The sequence below is a fragment of the Cololabis saira genome, chromosome 16, assembly GCF_033807715.1.
Source record: "Cololabis saira isolate AMF1-May2022 chromosome 16, fColSai1.1, whole genome shotgun sequence".
Lineage (NCBI taxonomy): Eukaryota > Metazoa > Chordata > Actinopteri > Beloniformes > Belonidae > Cololabis > Cololabis saira.
Window position 1 is genome coordinate 39,109,685 of NC_084602.1, and position 23,078 is coordinate 39,132,762.

The 23,078-nt window shown below is 44.0% G+C and overlaps 1 protein-coding gene across 1 annotated transcript; it reads left to right on the plus strand.

The window, feature by feature from the left end:
• The first annotated feature begins 6,273 nt into the window (after nucleotides 1-6,273).
• On the plus strand, nucleotides 6,274-22,895 carry LOC133462198 (uncharacterized). Its single transcript, XM_061743339.1, has 13 exons — nucleotides 6,274-6,463; nucleotides 7,430-7,549; nucleotides 9,885-10,004; nucleotides 10,097-10,216; nucleotides 12,951-13,070; nucleotides 13,156-13,364; nucleotides 14,010-14,055; nucleotides 14,124-14,257; nucleotides 14,331-14,459; nucleotides 14,534-14,648; nucleotides 21,370-21,504; nucleotides 22,302-22,427; nucleotides 22,498-22,895. Exons 1-13 carry the CDS (start codon nucleotides 6,274-6,276, stop codon nucleotides 22,641-22,643), a joined length of 1,710 nt encoding a protein of 569 aa, XP_061599323.1. The 3' UTR covers nucleotides 22,644-22,895.
• Nucleotides 22,896-23,078: the final 183 nt, after the last annotated feature.

Sequence of the window (23,078 nt, forward strand, 5' to 3'; positions counted from 1 at the left end):
TATATATATATATATATATATATATATATATATATATATATATATATATATATATATATATATATATATATATATATATATAATAGAATAGAATAGAAAGCCTTTATTATCATTATAATGGTATAATGAGATTAGGCGGCAGCTCATAAAAGTGCACACATGTAAAGACAATGTAAAAAACAAAATAAGAAACAGGAAACATAAATATATATATATATATACACTATGAAATGAATAAATGAAATAATATTGCACATAATGAATGAATAATATTGCATAGTATGAGGTAGCTTATGAGTTCAGAAAGTTCACAGCTTTGGGAAAGAAGCTGTCCCTGAGTCTGTTTGTCCTGGTTCGTGTGGACCTGAAGCGCCTGCCAGAGGGCAGCAGGTCAAAGAAGTGGAAACCAGGGTGGGTGTTGTCCTTTAAGATGTTCCTGGCCCTGCTGAGGCAGCGGGAGCTGTAGATGTCAGGCAGGGATGGCAGAGAGGGCAGAGGTTAGTCGATGATCTTCCGTGCTGTGTTTGTCACCCTCTGCAGCCTCTTCCTGTCTGCTTCTGTGCAGCTGGAGTGACACACTGTCACAGCAGGTCAGCAGGGTCTCGATGGTGGACCGGTAGAAGATCAGCAGCAGCTGTGTGTTCAGGTTCTCCTTCCTGAGCCCCTCAGGAAGTGCAGCCGCTGCTGAGCCTTCTTGTCCAGTGCAGTGGTGTTGACAGACCAGGAGAGGTCTGCAGTGATGTGGACGCCCAGGAACTTGAAGGACTGCACTTGCTCCACACAGTTCAGAATATCATAGCTACAGCACGAGACGCTGCCAGAGGTCATTTTTCACTGCCAAAAACAAAGACAAACTATAATAAGAGAACGGTGATGTACAGAGCTATGTATGAATGGAACTTACTTCCCAAACACTTTGAGCGAACTACTAGCATAAAAGAATTCAAATTATTAGTAAAGAAACATCTCTTAAATAAATACATATAAAACTTACTTAATCATTATTAAATGGCTATTGGTTTACTGAAAATGGTCATGGGTTCAAGTTACGATAAGTGATTATAACTTAAACGCATTGTCGATGACTAAACATTGTTTGAATTGGTTGATATTTAAAGAAGGTATGATTTTGTATTGTAATGCATTATATCTAAATGTTTCGGAATGACTGTAACCTTAATGTGAGTGTCAAAAGGAGCACTGGTCTTATTTGACAGAAATCTAGAAAATATTTTGTAGTAGAATTTCCTTTTTTTTATATACTTTTTTTCTTTTCTATGTTTCTTTTCTTTTTCTTTACTACCTCTTTAGATTTGCTTTTAATTTTTGTCTTGTATTGTATATTATGTGTCGGACCCCAGGAAGAATAGCTGCAGGTTTGCTGCAGCTAATGGGGATCCAAATACAACTATAAACTATAAACTATAAACATTCACCGTTGATGTACAGGGGATCCAGGATGAGTTCCTTGGTTTTGGTGATGTTCAGTGCCAGGTTGTTCAGTGCCAGGTTGTTCAGTGCCAGGTTGTTTAGTGCGCACCACTCACCAAGTTTAAGGACCTCATCTCTGTAGGCCGCCTCGTTTCCCCCTGTAATCAGCCCCACCACCGTTGTGTCGTCAGCAAATTGACCATGGTGTTCTCTGGGTGGGCGGGGCTGCAGTCCGATGTGTAGAGGGAGTAGAGTAGAGCTGGTAGAGTAGCCAAAAATTGTACTCAAGTAAAAGTACTGTTACTTCAGAATATTATGACTCAAGCTGAAGTAAAAAGTAGTCATCCAAATAGTTACTTGAGTAAAAGTAAAAAAGTACTTGGTGAAAAAACTACTCAAGTACTGAGTAACTGTTGAGTAATGTCTGATTTATTTTTTTTAACACATAACCATTCAAACAGACAAAAGTACAAAATAATCATCTTCAGGCAAATTAAATCAATAAAATAATAAAATGAATTAAAATGAATAAAAAATAGCTTAAATTAAAATAATCTTAAAGTAAATTCAAGTACTTAATCAATAATAAAATAAATAAAATAGCAGAATAAAAAAATAAATTAAGCACAAATAGCACAAAATTTCAATCCTTTGTACTTTTCTTTTTTAACCAGCAGAACTAGAACAAACATGAACTCATAGAAACTCTGTGTGTGTTTGAGTCTGTGTAAATGTGACAAAACATGCAAAAACAAACATTTTTCCCAAAGAATCACCCAGTGATGTCATGAGATTGACGCGTACGTGGATAAAAGGGATAAAAGAAAAGTAACAGCTCAACGTAGCCTAATGTAGCGGAGTAAGAGGAACAGTTTCTTCTTCACAAATCTACTCAAGTAAAAGTAAAAAGTATAGTGATTCAAAACTACTCCTAAAAGTACAACATTTCCCAAAACTTACTCAAGTAAATGTAACGGAGTAAATGTAACTCGTTACTACCCAGCTCTGGAGTACAGTAGTGGGCCCAGCACACAGCCCTGAGGAGAGCCGGTGCTGAGAGTGCGGGAGGAGGTGAGGATCGAGTTTCCATCGCTGGGGTCGGTTCACCAGGAAGTCTTTAATCCCGGAGCAGGTGGGTGGTGGTGGGAGCCCCAGGGTGGATAGCTTGGGGATTAGAATGTCCGGTATTATTGTATTAAAAGCTGAGCTGAAGTCGATCAGATTCAGATGACTTTATTAGGCAAGCCAAGGGAAGTTTATTTATATAGCACAATTCAACACAAGGTAATTCAAAGTGCTTTACATCAACATTAAAAGAGGCAAGACACAATTAAACAGTAAATAACAAATAAAATAAAATGATAAGAAAAGAGGTAAAATAATAAAAAGCACAAGTTGTTAAAATTAAGGGCAGTAGAGTACAGCAGGTAAGTTTAATTTAAGAGTACACTTCAGTAAACAGTAATGTTTTTAACCCTGATTTAAAGGATCTACAGTTGGAGCAGACCTCAGGTCTACAGGAAGTTTGTTCCACCGGTGAGGAGCAGAATAACTGAACGCTGCTGAACCTTGCTTGGTTCTGGTTCTGGAACCACAACAAACCAGATCCAGATGAAGCTCAGGGGCCTGTACTACGAAGCAAGTTCAACATATCCAGGATATCTTTTCCTTATCCAGATTCACTAAGCGGGACAATTGCAATCACGCTAAGCGGTCACACGACGGCGGTTATCAACTCGGTATATCAACCCAGGTTTCTCCAATCTGGATATGAGCGCGTGCACATAAAAGGGGCAGTGTTTTCAGCGCATGACCAATCGCAAGCATGGAGAAGTCCGCTGTCAGAGCCGCTTATTTCAGTAGCGAAGAGCAAACAATAATTTTACGGAAATATGATGAGTATAGGCATATAATACAGGCAAAAAGCAACACAGTTGCAGCTGCAAAATGCAGGAAAGACAGCTGGCAAAAGATCGCTGACTGTATAAATGCGTAAATTCATAGGGATATATGTGTTTGCATTACAGAAAATCACAATATTCTAATTTTCTGAGACAGTCTGTATATATTGGTTCTATAACTATTGTTGTTGACCGATAACTTGTGCTGATGCTGTACCAAAGAATTGGGCTTTTTTATTTATTTTATTTAATTTTTTATTTTTTCAGGAGGGGGGTATTTAGTATTTTAAAGTGACTTCTCAGAATGTTCGAGGGACGAAATTGAAAATCCCTTTTTTGCTATCCCCTTACAAATGCATCTTCTTTTTCATTTCTTCTTGATTTATTTATTTAATTGGTATTAGTTTTGGATTGACTGTACATCGGATTTTGGGTGATGATTTGTTTTATTTATTCATTGATTGATTTATTTTTTATTTTCTCCTCCACCTCTTTTTTTCCTTTTTTTTTGGATCGTTCATACAGGTACTCTTCAGGGAAAGCAAAGGGGTTTTGGTGGTCCCTGAATACGCGTTCTCTTCGGAGGGATCCTCTCACGATCCGCTTCGAAAGGGCATGTCATTTTCCAAGAGAGCTGATTGGTCAGTGGGCGGTGCTTTTATACCCGGCGATCTGTATCTCGAACATAACCTGCTCCGGAGCAGGTTAGCGGTTCAGCATAAGTTACCATGGCGATGTGCCCCGCTAAGAAGTGAACCACCGTCGTAGTCCTGAAAACCCAGGGTTAAACCTGAAGTTACCTCGCTAACCCCAAATCCCGCTTCGTAGTACAGGCCCCAGGGGTCTGGGAGCTTCATAGGAACTAACAGATCAACCATGTATTTACGTCCAAGACCATTCAGGTCTTTGTAGACCAGCAGAAAGATTTTTATTCATCCCTTTGGGAGGTTCCCTCGGGGAAATTGACATCTCCATCTCACATATATATATATATATATATATATATATATATATATATATATATATATATATATATATATATATATATATATATATGTATATATGTGTATGTATATATATATATATATATATATATATATATATATATATATATATATATATATATATATATATATATATATATATATATATATATATATATATATATATATATATATATATATAAATCAGTTTTGTATTCTGCGAGTTATGACTGATTAAATGCGCTGACAGTTAACTGCACCAGCCAGACAGATGACACTGAGTGGAGCGGGTGCCCGCTCCAAGATGGCGGCCCCACGGCGCGTGATGTCTATGGTGCGCATGTGCAGTAGCGGTCGATGTCGAGGTCGAAAACACATGTGATGTACAAACGCAATTAACGTTTGTTTTTCTAAGACAAAGTTTATATTTTACAAATTTAACTTATATGGAATAAATGAAAATGAAAATGAAAACTTTTAAAAGGCAAAAGGCTCCGTTTTGTCCAGTCAGGCTCTCTGATATATGTTTAAGGCTTAACTTTCACACATCGTACACTTATATATCTTAATTAATGTTGTATGTTACCTGACAAATTTCGTGTAAAGTAATATTAGTAATATAAGAGTATTACGTCCTACCAATGCTCTTTAATTTCCCCTAGGAGTCACGTGACCGGCAGGTGGGCGTTCCTTCATACAGGTGAATCAGACAGGTGTCATAACTTATTTTGTGTAAGATGCAGTCATGGCCTCGGGGTTCTGTAATAGATGCACCCGTTTGCTCAGGGAATTTGCTGCTCGTTTGAGGAGTTTTTGGAGAGAGTTGGAGTTTAAAGTCAGAGAGGTTTTCGGATATATCGTCCACTGCAACTGCTTTAGGAACACGCTGGAGAGGAAGAATCACCAGGATCTTTCCTCATTACACCTCATGTGTGGTAGGAACAGAGTCATGTTTGTCATTTGCAGACAGTATTGTTGTTGTATCTGCAAGATAAACTTCGTGCATTAATATTTAATAAAATGCGTGATTATGCAGTTAAATTAAAAGTTACAAAATTTGACTTATTTTAGAAAAACCTTTCCTTTTTTTTGGGGGGGGGGGGTAATATCATAAAAGCTTTTGAGGTTAGAATAAAGCAGAAATAAGCTTTCACGCTGATCTCCTTTAAATCGGACCTAAAAACATTACTGTTTACGTGTACCTCTTTTCTTATCATTGTATTTCATTTATTTGGTATTTAAGCATACTCTTAAATTAAATACTCTCTGAAAACCACGAATGAGATGAACCTGCTGTACTCTACTGCCCTTAGTTTTCAGCAACTTGTGCTTTTTATTATTTTACCTTCTTTTCTCATAGTCTTATCTCATTTTATTTGTTATTTACTGTTTAATTGTGTCTTCCTGCTTTTAATGTCAATGTAAAGCACTTTGAATTACCTATATATTAAATGCGCTGACAGTTAACTGCACCAGCCAGACAGATGACACTGAGTGGAGCGGGTGCCCGCTCCAAGATGGCGGCCCCACGGCGCGTGATGTCTATGGTGCGCATGTGCAGTAGCGGTCGATGTCGAGGTCGAAAACACATGTGATGTACAAACGCAATTAACGTTTGTTTTTCTAAGACAAAGTTTATATTTTACAAATTTAACTTATATGGAATAAATGAAAATGAAAATGAAAACTTTTAAAAGGCAAAAGGCTCCGTTTTGTCCAGTCAGGCTCTCTGATATATGTTTAAGGCTTAACTTTCACACATCGTACACTTATATATCTTAATTAATGTTGTATGTTACCTGACAAATTTCGTGTAAAGTAATATTAGTAATATAAGAGTATTACGTCCTACCAATGCTCTTTAATTTCCCCTAGGAGTCACGTGACCGGCAGGTGGGCGTTCCTTCATACAGGTGAATCAGACAGGTGTCATAACTTATTTTGTGTAAGATGCAGTCATGGCCTCGGGGTTCTGTAATAGATGCACCCGTTTGCTCAGGGAATTTGCTGCTCGTTTGAGGAGTTTTTGGAGAGAGTTGGAGTTTAAAGTCAGAGAGGTTTTCGGATATATCGTCCACTGCAACTGCTTTAGGAACACGCTGGAGAGGAAGAATCACCAGGATCTTTCCTCATTACACCTCATGTGTGGTAGGAACAGAGTCATGTTTGTCATTTGCAGACAGTATTGTTGTTGTATCTGCAAGATAAACTTCGTGCATTAATATTTAATAAAATGCGTGATTATGCAGTTAAATTAAAAGTTACAAAATTTGACTTATTTTAGAAAAACCTTTCCTTTTTTTTGGGGGGGGGGGGTAATATCATAAAAGCTTTTGAGGTTAGAATAAAGCAGAAATAAGCTTTCACGCTGATCTCCTTTAAATCGGACCTAAAAACATTACTGTTTACGTGTACCTCTTTTCTTATCATTGTATTTCATTTATTTGGTATTTAAGCATACTCTTAAATTAAATACTCTCTGAAAACCACGAATGAGATGAACCTGCTGTACTCTACTGCCCTTAGTTTTCAGCAACTTGTGCTTTTTATTATTTTACCTTCTTTTCTCATAGTCTTATCTCATTTTATTTGTTATTTACTGTTTAATTGTGTCTTCCTGCTTTTAATGTCAATGTAAAGCACTTTGAATTACCTTGTGTTGAATTGTGCTAAAGGACTGTCTCAGAAAATTAGAATATTGTGATTTTCTGTCATGCAATTACAAAAACAAAAATGTCATACATTCTGGATTCATTACAAATCAACTGAAATATTGCAAGCCTTTTATTATTTTAATATTGCTGATCATGGCTTACAGCTTAAGAAAACTCAAATATCCTATCTCAAAAAATTAGAATATTCTGGGAATCTTAATCTTAAACTGTAAGCCATAATCCGCAATATTAAAATAATAAAAGGCTTGCAATATTTCAGTTGATTTGTAATGAATCCAGAATGTATGACATTTTTGTTTTTTTAATTTCATTACAGAAAATAAAGAACTTTATGACAATATTCTAATTTTCTGAGACATTCCCGTATATAAATAAACTTGCCTTTGCCTGATCTGATCCATTCTTAAATTTGGGTTTGATCTCTGTGATCTGATTTCAGAAGATGAAACTCAACTAATCTCCACGGGAAGCTTCCAGGCGCTCAGCAGACTTGCAGGCTCAGAAAATGCTGATCTGCAGATGGCAGCAGCCATGTATTATTTGCACATCAGCCACCACTGTAAGTACAGATCCCAGTGTCCTGTGGTAACGCAGGTTTGGAGGAGTGGTGCATCACTGTGGGGCTGTTGCTTGCTGTGCACACATTACAGATAATGATCATAACGGGTAAGACCAGTGGCTTTTCATGCAAATTTTCAACTGAAAATGTTCCACGTTCTACAATTTAAACGCCCACAAGTGGGCGTGATTTCCCTATGAAATAAAAACAAGGATATTTTTTTTCGTTTTGCAGTAGTATGAACATTCACTGATACAAATATCTGGCTTGATCTACTTAAAAAAATTAAAGCAACTTTTTGTATGAGATTATTATGTAGATCAAGAAAGACTAGTCTTTGTATAAACTAATTAATTTTTTGTATGTAAATAATACATTTTGCAAGTACAGTCAACTTAATTGTGTTAAGGGTACTTTATTTATCAAAATTAAGTCGACTGAAAAAAAGAGAAGAAAAAAAGAAGAGAAAAAGAGGAAAAAAGAAAAAAAGAAATTAAAATTTTTTGAAATTAAATTGACTTTACTTGCAAAAATTAAGTTGACTTTACTTGCAAATTAATTTTGTACATACTAGCAGTTTATACAAAGACTAGTTTTTCTTGATCTACATAAAAATCTCATGCGAAAAAGTCGCCTTAATTTTTAAAAGTAGATCAAGCTAAATATTTTTTACTGTGGTTTTTCTACTTAAACAAATAAAGCATGTTTCATCTAAACGTTGGTCAATCTGCCCAATAGATTCAAACTGTTAAAGGAAAAGTAAATAGAACAAGATCATTGCTTGTTGTTTGTGTGTAAATTAAAAGATTACTGGGATTACATAAATACTGCTGGTTAAGGAAAAAATGCACAATGTCTTGTTTTTTGAACAAATGCAGATTAAGTTAAAAACTAGATGTATTCATGTAAAGCAACAAACTTCATTTTTAATCGTTAATATCACAGATTTAAATATGTTATATTTAATAAATGTAATAAATGCCGCCACGGCTAAAAATACTGTAATATTTAGTGTGACCATGTTACAACACCACATTTTCTATTTATGATCAGAGAGTTGGGCCACTGTGCAAGATCTTCTTCAGCTTCTTCGTCTTAAATGTTCTCAGTGGATCTCAAAGTCTGGAAGACATGTAGGAAAAAAAATATCCCCATGCTTTCTGAACCACTGTTTCATAATTTGAATCTTTGCAACGTTATCTTGGCGAATGCCCAGACGCCTCAGGGAAGCAGAAACTTCCCATCCAACCGTTAACTATCGCTTATCTGAGTTGGGGTCACAGGGCCCCAGACCTCTCTTCCTCCAGCCTCCTCTTCTAGCACCTCTGGGAAGAACTGAGGTGTTTCTAAGGCAGGTAAGAGATGCAATCATCCAGCATGTCCTGAGTCTGAGGGACATCCAAGTAATACTTCTCAATACTTAATACTGAGGTCAACTAATCAACTCTTGCTCTGGAAAAGGCTCCCCACGAGATGCAGCTATTTCTGACCTCTGCATTTTAGAATCTATGCTAAAAACCACCTATTTGAAAGATCCTTGTATTCGTTTGTCTGGTGCACCATAACAAAACCAGTGAAATAGTATCAAAGTTAATACAAGCTTTTATTACATCATCCACAATGTTTTCCAGCCGGAGGTAAACCTCTCTCAAACCACAAAGGCAGGAGAGAAATGCACACGGTGGTCATGGATACAGTCGTATTTATACTAAAAAGGGAGGTGTTCTTTGTACGTGAACCCCTTCTGCCAAACATATCAGACCTTCAGCTGTATGTCCCTGTTTATTGCTTCCTACTTAAGATGTCAACCCAGATAACGGATAAAACCCATCGGTGTTAAAACATCTGTTTATCTTCATTGTTTTCACTTAACGAAGGGTAAATATCTGAACTATTTTAACAGCCTAGCCAGAAAACAGGGGCTGACCCTGCAAATAGAGAAAACACCACCAGTGTAAAATCTTATAGTAAAACCCTTCAAACTCTTAAACAATTTCATAAAATCCTAACATATTTAAGATGGATTTTAGTTTTTTTGTGTACAGAAACGTTTTATCTTATTAGATTTTGTTGTATTTTAATGTTTTTGATTGTTCTTATTTATCCTCCTTTTTTATCTATTACTTGCTGTAAAGCACTTTGGTACACCGAAAGACTGTTGTAAAGTGTTTACATGAAGCACTTTACATTACATTTCTTTAGATGGCTTCTACAGTAGAAGACGCAGATGCTCACTGGAGCCCAAACGTCAGCTGGATCCTCTCGTTGAGTCGTCTCTTGTCATCTTACCTCTCGTTGAGTTTACTTTCTAACGCCTCTGTGATGTGTATTTCAGTGAAATCTACTTTAGAGCAACCCTTCATGGAGCCAATCATGGCCCTGCTCTTATCAGCTGACCTGGACGTGCAGAAGACTATCTCTCTTGCGTTGGTGAATCTGCTCATAAAGAATAATGGTAAGACTTAAAAAAAGCAAGAATCAGCTGAAGCTGATTAATGCACTGAAGTAAATGTAACACACATCCTTACCTCCCGTCCTGAACTCCAGTGTGCAGAGAGCTGGTGATCCAGATGGGGATGCTGGTGCCCGTCGTGGAGATGTTCCAGTCTGGAGACGCTGCCGCTCAGAGTCACTCTTGTGCGTGTGTCGCCCTGCTGGCGTCCTCAGGTTTGTGCTGGTTCTTTCTCGATTCTAAACCTGCCTCGGGGTCGTAACCCCACCGTGAACGCAGACGAAAGGCCAAGCGTCGGACGTTTTAATGAAACCTGAGCTGATTTTACCTGCCGATCCATCCTGTCTCTCAGAAACCCGTCCTCAGAGTAAAATGCTTCCTTGATTTACAAGCGTGTTTTGGGAGAAATCTCACTTAGGGTTCTAGAGTGGTCGGCTGCGCAAAAATGAATCACACACACACACACTCGCTTCTGCTATAATAAATACATTTATTAGCAAGCAGTGCACACAAAAAGACTCACACACAACTGCCCTTTGCTAGGATAACTGTGTCAGGTTATCCCCCGCAAATGGCAGAGCAACAAACAATTACACAGGGGCTAGGCCTTGATAACTCTTACCTCGACACACAAAGGACTGGAGAGCCGGACAGTCCAGAGCAGCCATAAACCCGCTGGGCGTCCGTGCACTAGACCCGCAGCTGACTCTGACCCGAACTTCCGGCTGCCCCCGTCTTTATACGACATCTCGCGGAGAGGGTTGCCCCTTCAACCCCCGCCTGCCAGTTCTTACGCTAAGTCTTGGTTCACACAGGACTGAGCTTCCCGTGTGAACAAGCGCCTCTCTCACAGTTACATTTGTCAATAAACAGCAGGTGCATAGCTGATATGACTGTTTTGGGAATTCAGGACATTTCAGGACACAAAACTTATTTTTTCTTCCTTCAAAGCGTAATTGATTGTTTTTTATTAACTACAGGACAGTTGTAAAAAGCGTTTTTTAATATCAGTGATAAGTGACAAAAAAGTTTCAAAGAATCTTAAACCTTCCAAATATGAACTGTAAAGACAACGTGAAGTACACTGGAGGTTTTTCATGGGCCTGCAGTTAAAGCTGTTGTTTTTAAGAAGGAGCTACTTTATTTATGTTAGATGAAATAGTTGAGAAACCTTTCCAAAAAGGAGAGGAAGGACGACTCTCAGCCCTTCAGATCCTGCAGGTTCCCTTCCTTTGAGAGGGTTCTGAACAGGATGAAACCTGTGGAGGTGTAGATGAGAAAACCTGCCAACCTGTCAACCCTCAAAGGTAGAAAGCCTTTATATTTGTTTCATATTGTTACAGAGAAATCTGCAGAGGAACTTAGCTGAGTGTTTTTAGCTGCTCTGCCTGTCAAGGACGTGTCTTGTCTTCGCTCTTATTTATGAGGCACGACTTTATTAAATGCTCTGGTGATTCTGTGAGAGACTCTTTATCCAGCTGAGGAGCCTGATCACAGCCGATCAGGTCTGATCACAGCTGATCCGTTACTCCTCCCCGAGCAGCCCACCCTTGCATGCATGTTTAACCTGAAGAGTTGAATGTTGATGAAGCTTCTAACTTCTAACCTCTTCTTGTACAGTTTTATCAGCTGGTACGGCGAAAGTTCTGGTGTTGCAGATTGTTGTTAACCCTTGTACTGTCGCTCTCTCCTTCCTTCCTTCCTTCCTTCTTTTCTCCATTCCTTCTTTCCTTATTTCTTTTCTCCATTCCTTCCTTCCTTCTTTTCTCCCTTCCTTTCTCCATTCCTTCCTTCCTTCCTTCCTTCCTTCCTTCCTTTCTCCCTTCCTTTCTCCATTCCTTCCTTCCTTCCTTCTTTCCTGTTTTCTTTCCTTCCTTCCTTCTTTCCTACCTTCCTTCTTTTCGCCCTTCCTTTCTCCATTCCTTCCTTCTTTCCTTTCTTCTTTTTTCCCTTCCTTCCTTCTTTCCTCCCTTCCTTCTTTCCTGTTTTCTTTCCTTCCTTCCTTTCTTCTTTTTTCCCTTCCTTCCTTCCTTCCTTCCTTCTTTTTTCCCTTCCTTCCTTCTTTTTTCCCTTCCTTCTTTCTTTCCTTCCTTCTTTCCTCCCTTCCTTCCTTCCTTCTTTCCTGTTTTCTTTCCTTCCTTCTTTCCTCCCTTCCTTCTTTCCTGTTTTCTTTCCTTCCTTCGTTCCTTCCTTTCTTCTTTTTTCCCTCTTTTCTTTCCTTCCTTCCTTCTTTTCTCCCTTCCTTCCTTTTTTCCTCCCTTCTTTCCTTCTTTTCTCCCTTCCTTCCTTCTTCCCTCTTTTCTTTCCTTCCTTCCTTCCTTCCTTCCTTCCTTCTTTTCTCCCTTCCTTCCTTCCTTTTTCCCTTCCTTCTTTCCTTCCTTCCTTCCTTTTTCCCTTCCTTCCTTCCTTCCTTCCTTCCTTCCTTTTTTCTCCCTTCCTTCCTTCTTCCCTCTTTTCCTTCCTTCCTTCTTTTCTCCCTTCCTTCCTTCTTCCCTCTTTTCTTTCCTTCCTTCCTTCCTTCCTTCCTTCCTTCTTTTCTCCATTCCTTCCTTCTTTTCTCCCTTCCTTCCTTCCTTTTTCCCTTCCTTCCTTTTTTTCTCCCTTCCTTCCTTCTTTCCTCTTTTATTTCCTTCCTTCCTTCTTTTCTCTTTTCTCTCCTTCCTTCCTTCCTTCCTTCCTTCCTTCCTTCCTTCCTTCCTTCCTTCCTTCCTTCCTTCCTTCCTTTTTTCTCCCTTCCTTCCTTCTTTCCTCCCTTCTTTCCTTCCTTTTTTCCTCCCTTCCTTCCTTCTTTCCTTCCTTCCTTCTTTCCTTCCTTCCTTCTTTCCTTCCTTCCTTCTTTCCTCCCTTCTCCCCTTCCTCCTTCCTCGAGCTTCCTTGACAGCACAAGGGTTAATGTTCAGCAGAACTCCTGAACTCCTGTAAAGACTGACTGACCTCTGACCTCTGCAGGATCCAGCGCAGACGTCCTCCTGGTGGACGGGATCTTCCCTCTGCTGGCTCTGGCCAAGTCCTACGACCCGGCGCTGCAGCAGAACGCGACGTGGGCTCTGCTGCACCTCACGCAGTCGGGTGGGACAGTTTCCTTCTCATGCTCACATATCCAGAGGTCTATACCCGTCAATGCCAGCTGGATAAATCTCGTCTCGCCCCCCAGATTGGTCCATGAGGATTTTGTGTCAGGCGGGGGCCGTCCCGGTCCTGGTCCTCCTGCTGCAGTCCTCGGATTCAGAGGTTCAGTTCTACAGCTGCACGGCTCTGTGCAACGTCGCCGCCGTGCAGGAGCATCGCCCCAAGCTGCTCGCCGTCGGGGGGCGATATTTGTGCAAGTCTCTTCTGACGCTCATGTCCTCCTCCGTGCAGAAGGTGTTGTACTTGGATGTGAAGATTATACTGCAAACTTTTTAAATCTACTTCTTTAATTTATTTTCTTATTGTCTTTCCCTTTTTTTATTTTTTTTTTACTTTTTAAAAAAAAAACTTTTTTACATTTTTTTTCCTTTTGAAAAAATAAAATAAAAAATCTACTTTTATTTTATTGAATTTTTCCCCCTTTTTAAATGTATTTTTTCCTTTTTTAAATGTACTTCTTTTAATTTATTTAATAGTTTTTCCTTTTTCTTATCTTTTAAATTTTTTTTATTTAAACATTTTTTTCCATTTGAAGAAAAATAAAATAAAAAAATTCCCCTTTTTTAAATTTATTTTTATCCTTTTGAATTTTTCCTTTTTTTAAATTTACTTCATTTATTTTATTTTTTCCCCTTTTTTTCTTTTAAAATCTTTTCTTTTTTTCCTTTTGAAAAAAAAACTCTTTAAATCTACTTCTTTATTTCATTTTTTTCCCTTTTTTATTTTTTCTTCTTTTAAAATTTTTCTTTTCTTTTTTCCCTTTGAAAAAAATAAAAAATGTACTTCTTTATTTAATTTAAAATTTTCCCTTGTTTTATACATATTTTTTTCCTTTTGAAAAAAAAATAAATAAAAAAACTTCTTTATTCCATCTTTCAGAATGCAGTCCAAGCGTGCAGATGCTTGCAGACCCTTGCACAGAACGGTAACACCAACAACAGTACCAGTGAGGGAGTGTCGTGCCGTGTCTGATTCCGTGTCCTTCCTGCACAGGTCTGATCCAGGACCAGCTGATGGAGCTCGACTGTGTTCCTCCTCTGAAGGCCCTGCTGAGATCTTCCTCCCCGGCGGGGGTGGAGGCGGCGCTGACGCTGCTGTCTGCTCTGTCTGCTCTCCCACCGCACCAGGTAACGCAGCAGCAGACACCTGAGCTGGGAATGATTTCAGAATCCAGGTTAAACTCCCGTCACTCCGTCCCAGGACGTCCTTGTGAGTGAAGGAATTCTGGGAGAAATGGGTCAGCTGCTCCGCCAACGCGGCTCCGGGTCCGTCGTGATGCTCGGCTGCAGGATCATCACGGAGCTCTGGGGTTCCTGCCTGGCGGAGCAGGTGAGCAGCATGTGGTCGTGTATCCGAGATGGATGTTGTCGGCCGTAACACCGGGTCTCCTTGTTGGTTTCCAGGCCGTGGTGGACGGTCCCTGCTTGCCAGGACTCCTCGGGGTCCTGGAGTCTCCATCCATGTCAGACGAGACGCTGCTGCAGGTGATGCTGGTCCTGCATCACCTGCTGACCCGGGGTAAATGCCATATTCTGCTTTTCTTCTTTCTTTTAGTTTAGTTTAGTTTATTTATTTAGCAATATAAGACAAATTGAACAAAAAATGAAAAAACTATGAAATAACATGCAAGGAAAGGAAGAAGCCTGGTGGCTTATATAGAATCCTTTCCATATATGAATAAAAAACAACAAAAGCTACACAAGGGGGAGTAAAAAAACACAAAAAAAACACAAAAGAAAATGTAACTCAGGTCAAATAATAAACACTACAACGATGAAACAATAAGAAAGTTCTTTAAATGTTTTTTTTAATATTGGCAAGGATGGTGATGATTTAAGAGTTCTGTTTCGTCCCTACTGACCGCCAGGCGGTGCTGTAAGCACTGGATATCTTCCCTCGCGCATGCGCATGTCGAGTACAATACCAACAATGTCACGTCACCCGTGACCCCTGCATGACCCCCGGAAGGGTATATCTTCCGGCGTCAGCATGGGATCGACTCCTTATTCTTCTCGCATCGCGCGTCTGAAGTACAGGACGGAAATAGGAGCTTTGTGAAGCTTCTTCCTTTCCTCCCTAAAAAACCCGCCGGCCTCTGTGCAGCTTCGTGCCGTTCAGGTAGGAGTAACGATTTTTTTCGTCCTCCGAGGAGCTGTGGTCGGCGCGGTATTGATGGTGTCGGGTTGCGGCGGCGTCTCCCCGCCCCGCCCCCCTGCCCAGCTGACAGAAGGTAAGCTGTCAAGCTGCGCCTGACACCTGATCACAATCTGCGCAGGGAGACAGCGTTTCGCTTCCTCTCCCCACTTATTAATGTGACAACATTATTTTTTCCTTGCAGATTATTTTTTTCTTTTGAAAAAAAAAAAAAAAAAAGGAAAAAAAAGAAGACAGAAAAGGATTATTTTTTTCTTTTGAAAAAAAAACAACACAAACACCTTTTTTGGTCTTTCTTACAGCCGTGGTGAAGGCCACGCCCCTCTCCCACCGGCACATTTGTGGTGACGGCAGCGTTTCGCTCCCTCTCCCACTTTATTAATGTGACAACATTATTTTTTCCTTGCAGATTATTTTTTTCTTTCTTTAAAAAAAAAAAAAAAAAAGAAAGGGAGACAGAAAAGGATGATTTTTTTCTTTTTTGAAAAAAAACACAAACACCTTTTTTTGCCTTTTCTCATAGCCGTGGTGACGGCAGCGTGGCCCTACCCTCTCCCGCCGGCATATTGGCGGTGACGGCAGCGTGCTCGCTGTGGTGACGGCGGCGTTTCCGCTCCCCTCTCCCACTGACACATCTGTGCTGACGGAAGCGTGGCCCTCCCCTCTCCCGCCTGCATATTGGCGGTGACGGCAGCGTGCTCGCTGTGGTGACGGCAGCGTTTCCGCTCCCCTCTCCCACTGACACATCTGTGCTGACGGTAGCGTGGCCCTCCCCTCTCCCACCGGCACATCCGTGGTGACGGCAGCGTGACCGCTCCCACCGACACATTCGTGTGGACGCCAGCGTGACCGCTCCCACCGACACATTCGTGTGGACGCCAGCGTGACCGCTCCCACCGACACATTCGTGTGGACGCCAGCGTGTCCGCTCGTCTCTCCTACCAGCACATCCGTGGTGACGGCAGCGTTTCCGCTCCCCTCTCCCACTGACACATCTGTGCTGACGGAAGCGTGGCCCTCCCCTCTCCCGCCTGCATATTGGCGGTGATGGCAGCGTGCTCGCTGTGGTGACGGCAGCGTTTCTGCTCCCCTCTCCCACCGACACCTACGTGGTGACTGCAGCGCGTCCGCTCCCCTCTCCCACCGACACATTAGTGTGAACGGCAGCGTGTCCGCTCCCTCTCCCACCGGTCGCTGTGATGGAGCGTTCATGCCCAGGGTGCATGGCCGCTCTGGACCCTGCGGATGACCAGGACCTCTGCGTGTCGTGCCTCGGCCCCGAGCAGCCGGGGCCGTCGGCCAGCCTCCCCTCATCTCAGCCGGGGTCTTCTCTGAAGCGATCGGCAAAGAGAGTGGTGGGGGCCCCCAAACGACGGCGGATGACGAGCCAGCTCTCCTCGAAGGTAGATCGCTTGGCTGCCGACATGGAGCAGATGACGGCGCCCCTCCTCAATCTGCAACCTGGTACTGGCCAGGTGGAACCTGCCATGCCAGAGTTTGCTCTGGGGTCGCCACCGCCGCTGCCGGAGGACGCCATCTCCATTGCAGCCTCGGCGAGCCACTTCAACGTGTCATCAGGGGACCCGGCCTCACAGCGCTCGGGGTTCTCCTCGCACTCATCTGCCCAGAGCTCTCGGGAGGGGACGGTTTGTTCCTCCGTGCAGAGCATTATCCGCACTGCCCTGGCACACTTGCAGCCGGATGCACCGCGTGCGGAGGTGGCCTCTAGCGCCTTCCACAGGCGCAATCCTTCTCCGGTGGGATTCACATTCCGTCTTCGTCGGATTTTTTTGAGGGAGCTGCACTCATGCTGGAGAGATGTCACAGCCGGCTGATGACCGTGCTCTGACGGCGATGGAGGACGCTGCTGTGGCTGGTCTCCACCACATGCCCCCCCCCATCGAGCCCTCCATTGCAGCACTGATAGTGGCTCCTGATGACGCTCTGAAGCCAGATCCCAAGTGCCCCTCTACCCAGAGTAGGGTTACTGATGGGCATATTTGTAAGGCTTATGAAAGAGCGGCACGCATCGGCCGGCTGGGGAACACCCTTTCTCATCTGCTACTGGCTCTCTCCACATGTGTGACATATCCCTACAGGCTTTTGCCTCCCAAACGAGGGAACTGGGGCGGCTGATGTCCACCCTGGTGCACACGCGCCGTCATGTCTGACTGGCGCAGTCACCCCTGACGGAGACTGCTCGTAGGGTTCTTCGTCAGGCACCGGCAGTACCGGGGGAGCTGTTTGGGGCAACTGCCCTGGAAGCTCTGAACCGCACCGCCCTGGCCGATGAGACCAGGCAGCGGCTGGTGTACCTTCACAGGGGTGCGGCCGCTTCCTGTACACCGGGAGGCCCTTCACCGGCCCCCGGGCCTCGCCCCCGGCCGCCTGCCCACAGCGGCCGCCTGCCCACAGCGGCCGGCGCGGCTTTCAGCGGTCTGTGAGTCAGCCTGCTGGTGACTTTCGCCCCCCTGTGCGCGGACCGTCCCACCAGCGTCGGGGCGTTGATCCCGACCGTCGCCCCCCCGGGACGTCCAGAGCCCGGGGGAGACGGCGCTAAGGCCACGGAGCCGGTCGTCAGCTACTTTTCCGGCAGCAGCTCGGTTACTGGGCTGCCTGCTCATTGGGGCCCGGGTGGTTTCCACCCTAGCCCAGGGGTACGTATTGCAGTTCCGACACCGGCCTCCTACCTCCGGCCGGGTTGAGATGACCATCGTCAGAGACCCGGCAAACATTCCGGCTCGGGCTCAGGTGTTGCCCGCCCTACTGGCCAGGAGCGCCATCATGCCGGTGGACCCCCCGCCGCGGCCTGGGGGTTCTACTTGAGCTACTTTCTCGTCAGCAAGAGAGACGACGGACGTCGTCCCATCTTGGACCTGGGGGACCTCGACGAATACATGAAGGTCCTGCCCTTCCGGAGGCTTGACCACAGCGGATGCTCTGCGTTGGTCAGGAGGAAGTGGTTTGCAACTGTGGACCTACAGGGCGCTTGTTTCACGTGCCGGTCGCGGCACGTCACCGGTAGTTCCGGGGGTTCGCCTACCGGGGCCACCGTTGTCGGTTCAGGGTGCTCCTGTGCGGGCTCTCCCTGTCACCGAGGATTTTGTTCACCAGGTGCGTGATGGCAACCCTTGCCCCTCTCGCCTGGATGCCAAGAGGCACGGGCGCAGGCTGGTCAGGGTTTCGCGGGTGTGTGTCTATACCCTTGCACCCTGGAAAGGCGGGACATTCCGGCTGAGGGGTGTGCCCTTAGGCGCTTTCCCCTCCCTGCCGGGAGGCTGTCATCAGTAGTCCTCCCGGGTCCGCACGCGCCACATCAACGTGCTGGAGCTCTGGGCTCTGCACTTCACACTAACATTTTTTGCAACTCCTGTGGGGGAGGCACGTGCCGGGTCGGTCGGACAGTGTGTCCACTGTTCCTTGATCGGCCACCAGAGGGGGCCCCGACTCTGCACAGCTGCTGCAGGTGTCCCGGGGCCTCCTAGCGTGGACAGCTCCTCGCCTGCCCGGCCTTCGGGCGATGTTCCTGCCTGAAGACAGGAACCGGGTGACGGACTTCCTCTCCCGGCGCAAGCCGCCTTTGCAGAGGGTCCTCCAGAGGGCACACGGGCTCCTCTTGGTGGCCCCCTTCCGACCGGGGAAACATAGTTTCCACTGCTGCGGAGGCTCTGCTGCGACACAACATGACGCCCCCCAGAGGGACCGTCTTTTCCAGCCGGGGATTCAGGTTTTGCACCCCGACCCCGTCGTTTTTGGCTCTGAGTCTGGCCGCTGCGGCGCCCGACCCATTGTTGTCAAGCTGTCCTGAACCCGTCAGGGCTGGCATCTCGAATGCCCATGTGCCTCCCACCCGCCTCTGGTATGAGTGCGAGTGGGGGAGATTCTCTGCCTGGTGTGCAGACGGGGCAGAGGACCCTGTTCTTTGCCCCGTGGCCACGATCCTGGGGTTCCTTTCGGTCCCTCCTGGATGGTGGCCGTGCTCAGTCCACTTTAAGGGTGTATGTGGCGGTCATTTCATCGCAACATGCCCTGGTTGAGAATGCCACCGTGGGGTGCCACCGGCTGGCTTCTCTTTCTCAGGGGGGCTCTGAGGCTACGCCCCCCCCACCCCCCCGAGGGGCCCAAAGGCCCCAGTTTTCGATTCCATTCGATTTTATTTATATAGCGTCTAATACAACAGATGTTGTCTCTAGACGCTTTCCAGAGAACCAGAACATAAACATGAATATAAACCCCCGAGCAGTGTGGGACCTGCCCATGGTGCTAGGTGCCCTCTCTTCTCCACCCTTTTGGGCCCTTGGCCCGGGTGGGCCTGAAGTGGCTCTCTATGGAGATAGCTTTTCTCCTCGCCATGACATCGGCGAGTCGATGAGTTACATGCCCTGTCAGTCAGCTCAGGGGCTACGTTGTGGCCGAACGTGGAGTTCCTGCCCTAGGTCCTGCAGAGAGTGGGCCAAGCCCTTTGTGCCCCGTACGGGCCCTTGCTGCTTATGCTACCGCGCCTGTGCGACGGTCGGAGCAGCTTGTTCTCTGCCATGGTGGCCCCAACAGGGGGCGTGCTGTTTCTGGACAGCGCCGTCCCACTGGGTGGTGGACACCGTCGAGCGCGCCCACAGGGCCAGTGGCCGCCCCTTACCAGTGGGGGTGAGGTGCCACTCGACCAGAAGCGTCGCAGCTTCTTGGCTGCCCTGCAGGGGGTGCCTCTGGAGGACATCTGCACCGCGACTTCATGGACGTCGCCAGACACGTTCTCCAGGTTTTACCGGATCAATGTCGCCACTCCCCAACCATTGGGCGTGGTTCTACTCCCGGGTCCGTCTGCCCCTGGTCAGTGAGGTATGTGACCGGGATTCTATGTGACATTGTTGGTATTCGTCATCCAGTGCTTACAGCACCGCCTGGCGGTCAGTAGGGACGAAATAGAACGAAAGTTACGCCTGTAACTACGGTTCTATGAGTCCCGGATGACCGCCAGGCCTGCCGGTCACTCCGAATCCTCGTGCTCTCGCGAGAAGATTCTAGGAGTCGATCCCATGCTGACGCCGGAAGATATACCCTTCCGGGGGTCATGCAGGGGTCACGGGTGACGTGACATTGTTGGTATTGTACTCGACATGCGCATGCGCGAGGGAAGATATCCAGTGCTTACAGCACCGCCTGGCGGTCATCCGGGACTCATAGAACCGTAGTTACAGGCGTAACTTTCGATTTATTGAGTGAATTCCACAAGTGGGGGCCTCTGTAAGTGATGAAAGATGGGCTGGGGATCGATTCAAATGTCAAGAATCGATTCGATTCCGATTCTTAATATTCAGAATCGATTATCATGATTCGATCCGATTCGATATTGATTTGGTTTAGTGTTATTTCAAATGTGCAAAAAAAGAGAAATTGCAACAGTTCATGCAGTAAACAAATCATTTTAGCTTATCTAATTTATTCTGTCACCACGCACACATATTGCCATGAAGCACCTGGCATTTTTCAGAAGTGTCATGAAAAACTGTGTGTCCGACTACTGGGATTAAAGTTCACCTGGCGAAAATGATGGAAAAATAAATAAAATCGATCTTTATACATAAGAATCGATTTTTAGGAATTAATATGAGAATCGATTTAGAATCGGAAAATCAATTTTTTCAACACAGGCCTAGTTTACATGTTCTACAAAACGGTAAATTAAAATCATCTTTGTGCCTTCTGGCATAAGAATGAATATCGGAATTAACACAAAAGAAATTATGAAAAGAAGAAGGAAGATCTTGTATATAATTTTTAAATTTGAACATAAATAAATATGTTTGAAAGATGTTAATTTTATTGACGGATAATAATGAATATTTAATGAAAAGGGGAGCAGACGGCTCATATCTGTTTGCGTGTGATATCATTCTGAGAAACCTTTTTTGAATTATCAGTAATTTATTAATACATGTTGAATGAGTCGAAGCCCAAACAATGTTGCAGTAATTAAGATGAGGGAAGATTAAACTATAATAGAGAGTTAAATGAGAGGAAGGAAGAACAAAAGGACAAACTTTTCTTTTCTACATTCAATGTCAAAACCGACTTCTCCCCACCTCAGATGCGATCAGGACTAAATTGTCCGCGACCGTGACTCCGGAGCAGATCTCCAGACTCGTGCAGCTGTCTGAGCAGACCAGGAACCCGCCGCTGGCGTACAACTCTGCAGCTCTGATCTGCAACTTTCACATGACCGGTAAGAATGGGAGATATTTTACCGTTCACGATAAACCGTCAAAAAAATTCCCCACGGTAAGAATTTGTATCTCACGGTAAAAACGATAAATTGAGGAAATGAGCCTGAAAGAAAGAAAGAAAGAAAGAAAGAAAGAAAGAAATGAGCCTGAAAGAAAGAAAGAAAGAAAGAAAGAAAGAAAGAAAGAAAGAAAGAAAGAAAGAAAGAAAGAAATGAGCCTGAAAGAAAGAAAGAAAGAAAGAAAGAAAGAAAGAAAGAAAGAAATTAGCCAGAAAGAAAGAAAGAAAGAAATGAGCCTGAAAGAAAGGAAGAAAGAAATGAGCCTGAAAGAAAGAAAGAAAGAAAGAAAGAAAGAAAGAAAGAAAGAAAGAAATTAGCCAGAAAGAAAGAAAGAAAGAAATGAGCCTGAAAGAAAGAAAGAAAGAAATGAGCCTGAAAGAAAGAAAGAAAGAAATGAGCCTGAAAGAAAGAAAGAAAGAAATGAGCCTGAAAGAAAGAAAGAAAGAAATGAGCCTGAAAGAAAGAAAGAAAGAAAGAAAGAAAGAAAGAAAGAAAGAAAGAAAGAAAGAAAGAAAGAAAGAAAGAAAGAAAGAAAGAAAGAAAGAAAGAAAGAAAGAAAGAAAGAAAGAAAGAAAGAAAGAAAGATAAATTCCCGTTGATGACACTTTTTGTATTGTATTTTGTATTAGTCCATACCGCCCATCTCTAATGACCGGTAACGTCTTGACAAACGTCTGCAGTGACTGTGAGGGGATGTGATTTTAAACGTGCATTCAGCGTTTCTCTTCTCTGCACAGAGGAGCTGGTCCGGTCCCTGAGGCCCCACTACGCCGCGGCCTGCAGATACTTGCTGCTCTTCCTCAGGAAGAAAGAAGTTAAATTCCAGCAGCTCGGCATCGCCACCATCGTCAAGCTCAAGACAGGTCTGTTTGTTTATTCCTGCAGCATCCGAGAGTGAGGACAGGGTCGGTAAGCTTGCTTCTCGTCCCGTAGATGGAGACTTCTCCTCGCTGCTGGCCGGCAGCGAGCTGGAGGATCAGATCTGGAAGTTGCAGGTGCAGACGGAGGAGACCCGGCAGCTGCTGGAGATGATTCAGCCTCCCTCTCCGTCCTCCGTTAGCCCCCGACCGCCTCAGTGAACACTTCAGCTGCATCAGGACTTTCTTTTTTACTGTGCTTTTTAAGTACCGTATTTTCTGGACTATAAGCCGCTACTTTTTTCATAGGTTTTGAACCGTGCAGCTTATACAAAGGTGCAGCTAATCTGTGGATTTTTCTTCCACCTCTCGGGGCGCTCTAACCGGAATTAGAATCAAAACTAAGACAAAATAAATGCAAAGAAGAATACGCTACTTCTTCTTTAGCAGATAGAAGTAGGTAGAAGCAGATTTCAAACAGATAAATAAATAACTTTCTCGACATTTCAACTTTTATTCTCGACATTTCGACTTTTTTTCTCGACATTTCGACTTTTTTCTCGACATTTCGACTTTTTTTCTCGTCATTTTGACTTTTTTCTCGTCATTTTGACTTTTTTCTCAAAATTTTGACTTTTTTCTCAAAATTTCGACTTT